Below are 11,281 nucleotides of genomic sequence, written 5' to 3'. Positions count from 1 at the left end.
GTGAGTGTAAAACACTTAAATACACCATTTCGAGTAATAGTACTAGTTTAATTTGATAATGATATTTTTTACAAATTTTTGCTTTCTCTACCTTTCCAATATAAACAACATAAAAGTTATGAAAGAAAAGTTCAACATAAAATTATACTCTACCGTTTGATATTACTCATCACATTAAAATATAGTTATGTACGTCATCTCCATCACACTAAGATATAGTTATGTACGTCATCTCCATCACACTAAAAGACAGTTGTGTACGTCATCTCCATCACATCTTAAAGATGGTTATGTACGTTATCTCCATCACATCTAAAAGATAGTTATGTACGTTATCTCCATCACACTAAGAGATAGTTGTGTACGTCATCTCCATCACATCTAAAATATAGTTATGTACGTCATCTCCATCACACTAAGAGATACTTATGTACGTCATCTCCATCACATCTAAAAGATAGTTGTGTACGTCATCTCCATCACACTAAGAGATAGTTGTGTACGTCATCTCCATCACATATAAGTGATAGTTATGTACGTCATCTCCATCACATATAAGTGATAGTTATGTACGTCATCTCCATCACATCTAAAAGATAGTTGTGTACGTCATCTCTATCACACTAAGAGATAGTTGTGTACGTCATCTCCATCACATCTAAGTGATAGTTATGTACGTCATCTCCATCACATCTAAAAGATAGTTGTGTACGTCATCTCCATCACACTAAGATATAGTTATGTACGTCATCTCCATCACATCTAAGAGATACTTATGTACGTCATCTCCATCACACTAAGAGATAGTTATGTACGTCATCTCCATCACACTAAGAGATAGTTATGTACGTCATCTCCATCACACTAAGAGATAGTTGTGTACGTCATCTCCATCACACTTTTATTGCATTAACAGATAGTTGCTATTATCTTCTCTTTATTAACATATTTAGTTTATGCAGAGGTCTGTGGATGTACAATATCAAAAGACACGTTTTAAGCTATTTCTGATTTAAAAGTCAAACAGTCCAGTTTACATCTCAACACAATTTGTAAATTCTTGCACAAACCAATAACTGATAATGCTCAGTCACTGCCAGATTCAATAATTATCAACGAAACACTATCCGGGGAGCAGCTTTTTAATAATCACAGTGCATATTCGAATTAATTTCACAAAAGTGTCTTATGAAGTTTATACTGCAGCTCTCAAGCACTTTAGTATATGAACTGCAAAGCAAGTGGACGCCATGGTGACTAATTTGGACCTTAATCTACACGTGTTTTGGATTATGTTAAATATTCAACGATTTTTTTTCTGCGGGTATCAGTTTGTGTCTCGTTGCTGTTCATTATATCACATAGTTACGGGTAAATATTTAATCAATAAACCTTATAAATTATTATAAGTTTATAAATGAGCTAATTTTATATGCAAGTTGCTTATTATTGGAATAGTACCTATATCGTATCAAATGCATTCTACTAGAGGAGACAATGATAATGAATATTTAGAAGTACGATAATTACGGTTACACTCTTCTGTAAACAAGATTGTCCAACATTACTGACATGGAGCCATTTAATGAAGTTTCTAAAAATTCTTAAGTTTTAGCTTCCTTTTGCCGCCACGGCGTGTAAAATAAAATATAAAAAATTCGCATCAAAATAGCCTGGCAAAGTTTCGGATGTAGCAAAGCAAAGTTTGAAAAATTATTGTCCGTCTCAGAAATGGTACCATAATGTAGAAATCTGCCTACAGTTATGAGCACCTATCAAGAAAATTTACATATTACTAAATGTATATTGTCCACAGAGGTCCGTGTTCTTTATGTTTATTTGGTCATAACAATCAGATCATCAATGTGTTAAGACAAAACAAATGTAACAGCTGGGATAGACAAACTTCAACTCAGATTAATTCAGTTAAAAGTATTTGCGTATTGCATAAAATTTATCCATTCAAATTCCAAACTTTCGTATTATACTATAAAGCTGGCGCCATAAAGAATATAAATATTAAAGTATTGACTATTAAAACACGAGAGTGAAGATTATCATCATTAAAGTATTGACTGTTAAAACAAGAGACTGAAGATTATCATCATTAAAGTATTGACTATTAAAACACGAGACTGTAGATTATCATCATTAAAGTATTGACTATTAAAACACGAGACTGAAGATTATCATCATTAAAGTATTGACTATTAAAACACGAGACTGAAGATTATCATCATTAAAGTATTGACTATTAAAACACGAGACTGAAGATTATCATTATACATTTTATGGGCATCCATTACCGAATAATAACCACAAGATTAAAAAAGCACAAAAAACAACCTTACGAATACTAGTTTCATATTCAACACTACTTTTACTTACCCCTAACCAGTAACTCGGCTGTGAAAAGATCTACTCCGCTTGGACTTCGAGCACTACACGTATAATTTCCCGAACTTTTCACTGTCACGTTTTTAACAGTTAAAACAGAAACACTTGAAGATGACAAGATATCATAAACACTTCCTTTGGTGATCACGATGTCGTTTTTTAACCACTGGAAGTTCACTGGCAAGTCCCCCCGTTCTAACCCACACATTACTTGAATGTTGGTCCGTTCGGTTGGGTTTGTGGGAAACTGAAATGGCTGGATATTCAGTGTCCCTGTATTTCAGATAACATTAAAATTTACAAACAAATACGCAGTTTAACTTATAAACGTGAAATAAAGCATCTGACTATTCACATAGAACAAAGTCTGGTTAATTTATTCAGTATTTGTAGCTCTTACAAATAACATATCGATAATATTTAATGTGTTTAGAAAGTTCAGTTGAATTAAGATTTCAAACCCCTAGAATATGATTACATAAAAATATCTAGGTAGGGGAACAACCGACGAGAGCTTACCTGTAGTTGAAATAGTGACGAACAGGCTGAAGATGTAGATGAGAACCAGCAAATCTCGACCACAGCAGACATTAGAAAAACAGTGATACACCCAAAGAACCATCTTTGTTCTTTTTCTCATTCCACCTAATACGTTCTTTCAAATTTAAAACATAAAAAATATTCTTAGTATCTGAATTTTTGTCATCCCCAGGCTAGGCTAACTCCCATTATTATTGTTAAGAAAATAGTATATAAAGTCGTTCAAGTCTCTACGAAGAGGCGAATCCAAAAAGATGCCAGAGTTAGAATTTCTGAAGATGGCGAGCGACTGTTCGCGAAGGCTTTTCCGCAAAGCTTTGTACTAGCGCCATGCAGCGTCGAAAATTATTTTTCATATTTAGTTATATTTGCAAACAATGTTTTTTGTACAAAAAGTGAAACCACAAACTATTAAGCGTACGGATACTCGAATTGGAACTCGACTCTTCTAAGTCAGCATTTAATGTGCATTTAAATAACTTGTATATTTCACTTGTGCCCTTTGAGAGCGGATGGCACAATGCAAACTGGACATTAAACTACTTGTTTAAAAACATCTCTTCAAATGAACACATAGTTGAGTGGTATTAAAATGTAATTGTAAAGAAATATGTTGAATGAAATAGGCATTTGAACATTCAAGTTTGTTCGTGTGCGTAAAAATTTATTTATTTCAATAAGCAAAACAGGTCACAAAAACTCTGAAACAAATAATTGTAACCCATATTATTTTTATTCAAATTCACCTATTGTATTTAGTCGTATTGTCTTCTGTAATTCTTCACCGATGCCATTCCAGGATTTACAAGCATAGAGACCGTTGTCTTCTTCTTTAACAGTTTCCATGACAAGTGTACCATCGAGAACATAAACTCGATTTGGAATTGTATTCCCAGGTATTTCTTTCCAAATGCCACCTATGGAGCAAAATGTGAATTTTAAGATCATAAATGTATTCTATTTAGAATGAGGGAATGGTTAACAAAAAAAAAAAGCAAGCTAAAAATAAGTTTTAATTTGGAATATTAAGTTATTCCTTACCGTTCTCGTTCGTCCACGTTATTCTTGGAGTTGGAAAACCAAATGTTCTACACGGAATCCTTACAGTGTCACCAAGATTAACAGAGGTGTCTGATGGCTTCAAATGCCACGATGGAGGTCCTACAAAAAGGTGGGTCAATAAATCCTAATATAAAATAAAATTCTAATATCAAACATGCACGTGTATGTTTATGAATGAAAACATTTCGACAAACCTAAGTTATTTAGAGAAAAACCTCCCAGACCTAGAAATAGTTGCTCAGTACACTTTAGATCCAACAACAACACCACCGAAGTTTATGTACGTTTGTGATTTATTATTTTAGATCAAACTTTATCTCTTACAACATTTCTCTTTTTATCCAAATGTATTAGATATATTGCAAATTTTTTAAACAAAATTAACACAAATATAGTAGGATAAAAATGCTTGAAAGTGCTGGGATCACATAAGCATCTTAGTGCATTTTATTAACATAATCATATTGAAAGAAACACATTATGATGAACACTATTTTAGTTACATGAAAATTTAAAGATATGGAATATTAACCAATCACAAAATAGTAAAAAATATGTCGAGTGGTATTTTCAGGAAAACATAAAACTTTACCTTTAACTAGGAGCTCGGCTGTGTAGATATCTCTTCCCGCTGAATTTTCGGCCTTACAGGTGTAATTTCCTGATTCTATGCTGTGGACATTTGTCACGGTAAGAACAGAAAACTTATCAGTAGAATGAATGTTAAATCCTTCTCGAGACTTTAATATTAAACCGTCTTTCACCCATGAAAATTTTACATTTCCGTCCCTTTCTTTTAATCCACAAACTACTTGTACTTCTTCGCCTTCTTCTACACCTTCGGGAAAACTAAATGGACGAATTTTAACAGTTTCTGGAAGATAAAGCAAAAGAAACTGCATTTTCATCTAAAGTGTTACATCCATAAAGAAAGCTTTATAGTTATGAAAACTTTTCAGAAATAAGGAAGAAAAAGTATGATTATATACATATGTACTTAAAACTTTTGAAACTTAAAACTCCAGGAACGGTGAAAGGTAAGGTTTGAAATAAAATGCTTGGTTTACAAGTGTATATGATAAGTTAATAAACATTATACATAAAATTACGATTTTTCTATGAGCATTTTACAATTGTTATCCTATAGAAAAATTAATTGTTCTATGAGGAATTGTCAACTAAAAAAATATATGAGCCTATAATTACCTTCAGAAGAAGACCAGCTCACGAGAAGGAAGAAAGGGAACAGTATTGAAACGGGCAATCCACTCGTCACTGCGAATGTGGAATACTTCATGATAAGTGTAGCACACGACAGTGGCGAAATTCAGAAAAAGAAAATTATGCAGAGCTATTCAGGCTCTGTTTGATCACCTATTAAAATCTATTTGTGTCTCTGACACAAATCATCTTTTCTATATTTGTCTAAGCTAGCAAAGTACAAACGCCATATTCTAAAGAGCATGTCGACAACTAAAATGACTTTCAGATCAAGTGACCCATTGATAAAATGGCGTCGTATTCTCCAACAACAGGATTGTCTGATGAGAAAAGCAGAGTATGCTATTGTAGCGCCGCGTATTGAAGAAAATTGGAATACATTAAAATATCTCAAAAAGTATTATCTTCAGTAATAAAATATCGAGAATACTTCATATCTGATGGTACAAAATCCCAGTTCGATTATTCCAGACCTGAATTTGAGCTCAATGTCGGTAATTGGGGTTAAGATTTCAATCAAGAATGGTCTGTTGGAAGATGTGAAACAAGAAGGCTTAGGGTTTAAGTTTATACTAAAAAGTCTCATAATTCATAGAATATGTTCGTAAATTAACAACAACCTGAGACAAATACGTAAAAGTTCATTCAACTTGTATTTAATTATCGAAGATGTGAAATGACGTTAGTGTGGTTTAAAATTCTACGAGGAAAATAATTAATTCCTTAAGGAATGTTTAATACAATGCTTTTACAAATTCGATCCACACAATTTAAATATATCAAACACACTTCCATGACCTGATACATGAAAAAAGTTACTACACAAAGAATCAAAATTACATCTTACACAATGAGGTCATAAATTGAAGCTGTCCGACAAATTTTACTCTGATACATGAAAAAAGTTACTACACAAAGAATCAAAATTGCATCTTACACAATGAGGTCATAAATTGAAGCCGCCCGACAAATTTTACTCTGATACATGAAAAAAATTACCACACAAAGAATCAAGAATACATCTTACACAATAAGGTCATAAATTGAAGCCGCCCGAAAAACTTTACTCTGTCCAGTTGAAGTTGTTTTACTAAGTGGAGTATTTGTAGGTAACGAACTGTATAAAAATTGATAAAATCTGAATAATGGTGATATTATTCTATCACAAGTAGAGCAAAATAAACTATTTACTTTGAAGTGTTTATGCAAATGCATTACTGGTGCAAGCTTCAGAGGCAACAAAAACACAGAATGCCTATAGAGATTCAATCTATTTAAAAATCATAATTACTTTGATTATACCTCTAAGGGACAACACATTTGATATGTTTAAAACACCAACATTCAATGTGGCCTTAGAATAACGCAACAAGATCCCAATTAAATTCCCGAGTAGTTCAAACACATGCACGATGAAGCTAACTGTAATAACTTCATCTACACCAAGTTCATTGAACTTAACAGGTGTAGTTTCGAAAACGTTTTATTGACTATAATTAGTTATATACCAGTTTTTTAAGGATTATATTGGTTACAAGTGTTAAAGATGAAATATAGTAGTTTAAAATTCGGTAACACAAGAGTACGTTGGAAACAGCACTTATGAAAAAGAAAATTATAGAAAAGTAACATACCAAGCAATTTCTTTCAGTTTCTTTACACACTTCATTGATATTACACCTTTAGTTTTCCATGGCTGATAATACTCGTATCTTTATGTAGTGCCACACAACCTAAGATAATACTAGCGTATTTAAGGAGTGCCACACAACCTAAGATAATACTATAGTGTGGCACTCCTTAAAGATACAAGTATTATCTTAGGTTGTGTGGCACTCCTTAAAGATACTAGTATTATCTTAGGTTGTGTGGCACTCCTTAAAGATACTAGTATTATCTTAGGTTGTGTGGCACTCCTTAAAGATACCCTATGATAACAGTTGTATCTTTAAGACGTACCACATAACCTATAAATACATCAACTCTTTCGGGGTATGCGAACAGATTCCAGATCCAGATTCCAATAAACGTGAATAAAATTTCAAATGCTTTAAAGTGAAAAGACAATTTTAAGTTGATAGCTTAGTAGACGGTAATAATAAAAGGTCAAGACAAATGTCTAACAAAAATATTGTTAATTTGAGAAGCTGAATGTCTGGCATGTTTAATGAAAAACACTTTGCTGAATATCCGGAATGTTTAATGAAAAACACTTTGCTGAATATCCGGAATGTTTAATGAAAAACACTTTGCTGAATGTCTGGAATGTTTAATGAAGAACACTTTGCTGAATGTCCGGCATGTTTAATGAAGAACACTTTGCTGAATGTCCGGCATGTTTAATGAATAACACTTTCCCTAAACCTTTCATCATAAAAAGTACTGATGTTTTTCTGATGATTGATTTCCCTCAAGTACAACATAAGTGAAGTCAACGCGTTTCCTAGAAGATGTTTTTTTGAATTTCGCGCAAAGCTAATCGAAGCCTATCTGTGGTAGCCGTCCCTAATTTTGAAACGATAAACTATATGGAAGGCAGCTAGACAACACCGCCCACCGCCGACTCTTGGGCTACTTTTTTACCAACGAATAATGGAATTGATCGTCACATTATTAAAGCCCCACGGATGAAAGGGCGTGCATATTCAGTGAAGAAATTCGAACTCGTAGATTGAGAGTCTTAAACACTAGGCCCTAGAAGATGATCTATCAAACCTTTTTTCTTTGTTGTGATTTTTATTTCAATGGAAAGAAGAATAAAGCTTGTTTGTTGTTAAGCGCAAGGCTACGCAATAGGCTAGCTGTGCTGTGGAAATTCAAGCCCCATACTTCAGATTTATAAAATCTCAAGCTTACAGTTGAGTCACCGGGAACAGAAGATTAAATAGAATGTGTAGGATACTTTTTAAAACCAATGCTTTAGAAGAATGAAACAAAAAGTCATCACAAATTTGGTAAGGGTCTAAAGAGTAAGAAATTTTAATAATGAATTGATAAATAAATATTAAACTCCATATTACAGGTACGTTTTTCTCGCCTTCGTGTACTTCGTCCAATACACACGAAGGACACAATTATTTAATCTTAACTAACTTAGGCTGTAATTTCTTGTCTACTTATACCTTTAACCTTTAGAGTTACAACAGCAGATAAATCTCCAATGCCGTTAGATACGTCACATCTGAAGAGTCCATCATCAGCTTCAGTAAGTTCTTCAATGATAAGTACGCCTCCATTATCTTTAAGAGGTTGGCCGGAGGATGATAAAGGAAGAACCTTTTCGTTTTCTGTACAAAATTAGAAGACTATAATGAAACTATAATTGCACTTTTGTATCTATTCAATAAACTAAGTACACACTATCTCTGGCAAAGTGTGAAATATATTGGAAAAATAGACGATTCTTGTTTGTACACAAAGGAAAAATATGAACAAGTAAGAATCATGTATAAGGTTTTATTAAACATGCATTTTATGGATTATCGTAAAGTCCACGTTAATAAGACAGTTTGTACCAACCAATAATTCTCCACCATTGAATATTTGGCGTTGGAAAACCGTATGCGGTACAACTGAAAACAACAGTTTCTCCATTGTTGGCAACTTGGTTTTTGGGTTTATTCTTCCATTGAGGTGGGCCTATAAGCAAATAGATATACGATACTTCAACTTCTAGAAACCGGGATGTTGCCCATTTATTACATACACGTATACAATATAATAAAACACAAAAGCTGAAATTAAGTATATATAATGCTATTTATCTTTTCAAAAATAAAGGATTGACGAAAAAACATACTGCTTGTTAATATTAGCATCTAGCAGAATACTTAGTGGTTATGGACTATTTCATAGGACAGGAGCACTTAACTGTCTCTTTAGAAAACATGCATTACATTACCTTTAACTCGAAGTTCGGAGGTAAAACCTTCTTCCCCATACTTGTTCTTGGCCAAACAAGTGTAGTTCCCTGAAGCTGTCACCTTTACGTCATTAATTATAAGTAAAGAAACACGAGCATGGTTATGTATGGTCCAAATATTCCCGGTTTGGAGAATTTTATTGTCTTTAAACCAAGAAAATTCAATTGGATCATCTCCGGCTTTAACACCACACGTGATCTGTACTTGTTCTCCCTCTTCAACTTTTTGGGGAAAGGTGAATGGTTGAATTCGTACATTTGCTAGAATATGATACAGTAAGTTAAGTGTGCTTAATAAGCTTTGGTTAAATTGAAATTTATTACTGAAATTCACAATACATTGTAAGCAATACTGCTCACAGCAAGGGCAAAAATTTTACAATATTTACATATATTATAAAATCCTAAGCAAATTCACAAATAATAGTCATAAACATTAAAAAATGCAGTATCTGTCAGCATATATAGTCTGAGTGATTATATACCATTATCACAGATACATTTTATAACATTTAAATTAGTATTTAACTAATATTAGGTAGCCAAAAATGATTAAGATTGATTTAACAACAATTACAATAGAAAAAAATCTCACCTTCTGCATTTACTGTAACGTAGAGATTCAAAGCTGTAAGTACAAAGACCAACTCCAGCGATGCTCTTCTCACGATGAATGACGTGGGAAACTCCTTTCCAAAAAACCTCAACATGAAGTCCAATAAATTCTTAACCTTTTCATAAAGCATTCATGCAAATGTATGACATTTTCGATTTAAGCGTGATAATTCTTTTTAACAATACATCGTCACACACGAGATTGAAATAAATTCATCAGTGGAAGTGAAAAAGTGATGTGTTTTCTCTTTGCCAAGCCAAGCTCAAAATGGCGTGTTTAGTGCAACATAACCAAGCCCTAGTTCATTGCACAACGAAAGCGCCACGTATTGATAAGTTTAAAAATCATGGAATTTTGCGAAATTACTAATAGTATTTTACTGAAATTCTTCCATTAGGTATCTATTACGATAACTGCTCCAAGTGTCTATGAAAGTTTCACCAACAATTATTCCCTTTAAGCATAAGATTTTTTAAGATCGTCATTATTTTTTCTACGTCTTCGCTCCATTTTTCTTTTCAGACTAGAAAGTTTCCACCTCTTTCTTCAGTTACTTATCTTCAGAGTGGAATCTGACTGATCCTTTCTCAAGCTGTGTCACAGATTTTTAAGAACGATCAGTGTTTCTTAACAATAGCGAATAAACTGAAATGCATGTTGTTGTCGTCTTTGTATTTAAGCAATAATAAACGGACATCCTTGGTAAACAGATTACGATAAAGCACAATGCGTTTAGACTTAATGTACATTAAGGATCCTGTAGACAATAACACTATAACCTAAGTTAGTGAGATACAACCATGAAACCAGACACGTTAATATTCTTTAATGATTGATCAGAAGCATATTTATCATCACATGGTAATCTGAAAGAATATAACCCCACAGTCTGTACCTCTTATTGAAAGTCTGACCGTTTTTCTTAAATCTTCTCCGATGCCATTGGTCACTTCGCATATATAAAGTCCAGCATCATTTTGAGTTGCGCCTTCAATAGTGAAGGTTCCATCAGATTCGGAACCTTTCGATATTTTGACAAATTCCTCATCTGTTGAAAAACATATGAACTCACATCAACGTCTACAGTTTCTGGGAAATAGCAAGATAACACATTTTAAAAATATCTAAATCTTAGAGCTTACTATTTCCCCGGGATGGGAAAGTTTAAAAAATAATCGAAATTGTAAGCTGTTTATAAATACGTTAAAACAAGTTTAGCGTATTTTTTTATGCTTGAAGGATAAATCATTGTGATTAAATATACAATGTATCGCGATAAAAAAAACCTTGTACGCAGAAAGTTGTGTCCTCATAATCTTCTTAATTAGTGAATTACTAATTTGGATTCAGAAATGTAGAAAATAGTATTTTTATATTCTATCTTTTGACTGCACAGTGACGTTTTTTAGACGTTTATAGATTGGAATAGGTTTGTTGTGTGGCTACACAAAATTAATATTTTAAATTATTCTTTTGTAGTTTCATATGCTCAGCTTATTTGTATAAAGTTCTGTGTAAATTGT

At 32.9% G+C, this 11,281-nt stretch overlaps 3 protein-coding genes across 5 annotated transcripts in view; all 3 read right to left on the bottom strand.

The window, feature by feature from the left end:
- The window catches only part of LOC106463053 (Down syndrome cell adhesion molecule homolog), a 65,887-nt gene extending 55,842 nt beyond the window's left edge, over nucleotides 1-10,045 (bottom strand). Inside the window, exons 1-8 of one of the 3 annotated variants that reach the window (XM_022390462.1) lie at nucleotides 9,738-10,045; nucleotides 9,122-9,403; nucleotides 8,740-8,859; nucleotides 8,343-8,507; nucleotides 5,206-5,274; nucleotides 4,592-4,873; nucleotides 3,979-4,098; nucleotides 3,684-3,854 (exon numbers count right to left, since the gene is read on the bottom strand). In XM_022390462.1, the coding sequence (XP_022246170.1) occupies nucleotides 3,684-3,854; nucleotides 3,979-4,098; nucleotides 4,592-4,873; nucleotides 5,206-5,274; nucleotides 8,343-8,507; nucleotides 8,740-8,859; nucleotides 9,122-9,403; nucleotides 9,738-9,888 (1,360 nt within the window). In that variant the 5' untranslated portion in view covers nucleotides 9,889-10,045. The remainder of the gene's footprint in view (nucleotides 1-3,683; nucleotides 3,855-3,978; nucleotides 4,099-4,591; nucleotides 4,874-5,205; nucleotides 5,275-8,342; nucleotides 8,508-8,739; nucleotides 8,860-9,121; nucleotides 9,404-9,737) is intronic. The other 2 variants (XM_022390463.1, XM_022390464.1) reach the window with 2 other exon arrangements.
- On the bottom strand, nucleotides 2,318-3,257 carry LOC111086674 (limbic system-associated membrane protein-like). The gene is made up of 2 exons (XM_022390468.1): nucleotides 2,917-3,257; nucleotides 2,318-2,670 (listed from the first exon to the last, which is right to left on the bottom strand). Exons 1-2 carry the CDS (start codon nucleotides 3,035-3,037, stop codon nucleotides 2,381-2,383), a joined length of 411 nt encoding a protein of 136 aa, XP_022246176.1. The 5' UTR covers nucleotides 3,038-3,257; the 3' UTR covers nucleotides 2,318-2,380.
- A 567-nt stretch (nucleotides 10,046-10,612) lies between the features above and the next one.
- The window catches only part of LOC111086673 (Down syndrome cell adhesion molecule-like protein 1), a 4,031-nt gene continuing 3,362 nt past the window's right edge, over nucleotides 10,613-11,281 (bottom strand). The window contains exon 3 of the mRNA XM_022390459.1: nucleotides 10,613-10,806. Coding sequence (XP_022246167.1) covers nucleotides 10,613-10,806 — 194 coding nt within the window. The remainder of the gene's footprint in view (nucleotides 10,807-11,281) is intronic.

This window comes from Limulus polyphemus, unplaced genomic scaffold (genome assembly GCF_000517525.1).
Source record: "Limulus polyphemus unplaced genomic scaffold, Limulus_polyphemus-2.1.2 Scaffold1314, whole genome shotgun sequence".
NCBI lineage: Eukaryota > Metazoa > Arthropoda > Merostomata > Xiphosura > Limulidae > Limulus > Limulus polyphemus.
The sequence above is the reverse complement of the archived record's forward strand: the minus strand, read 5'-3'. Positions and strand labels throughout refer to the sequence as shown.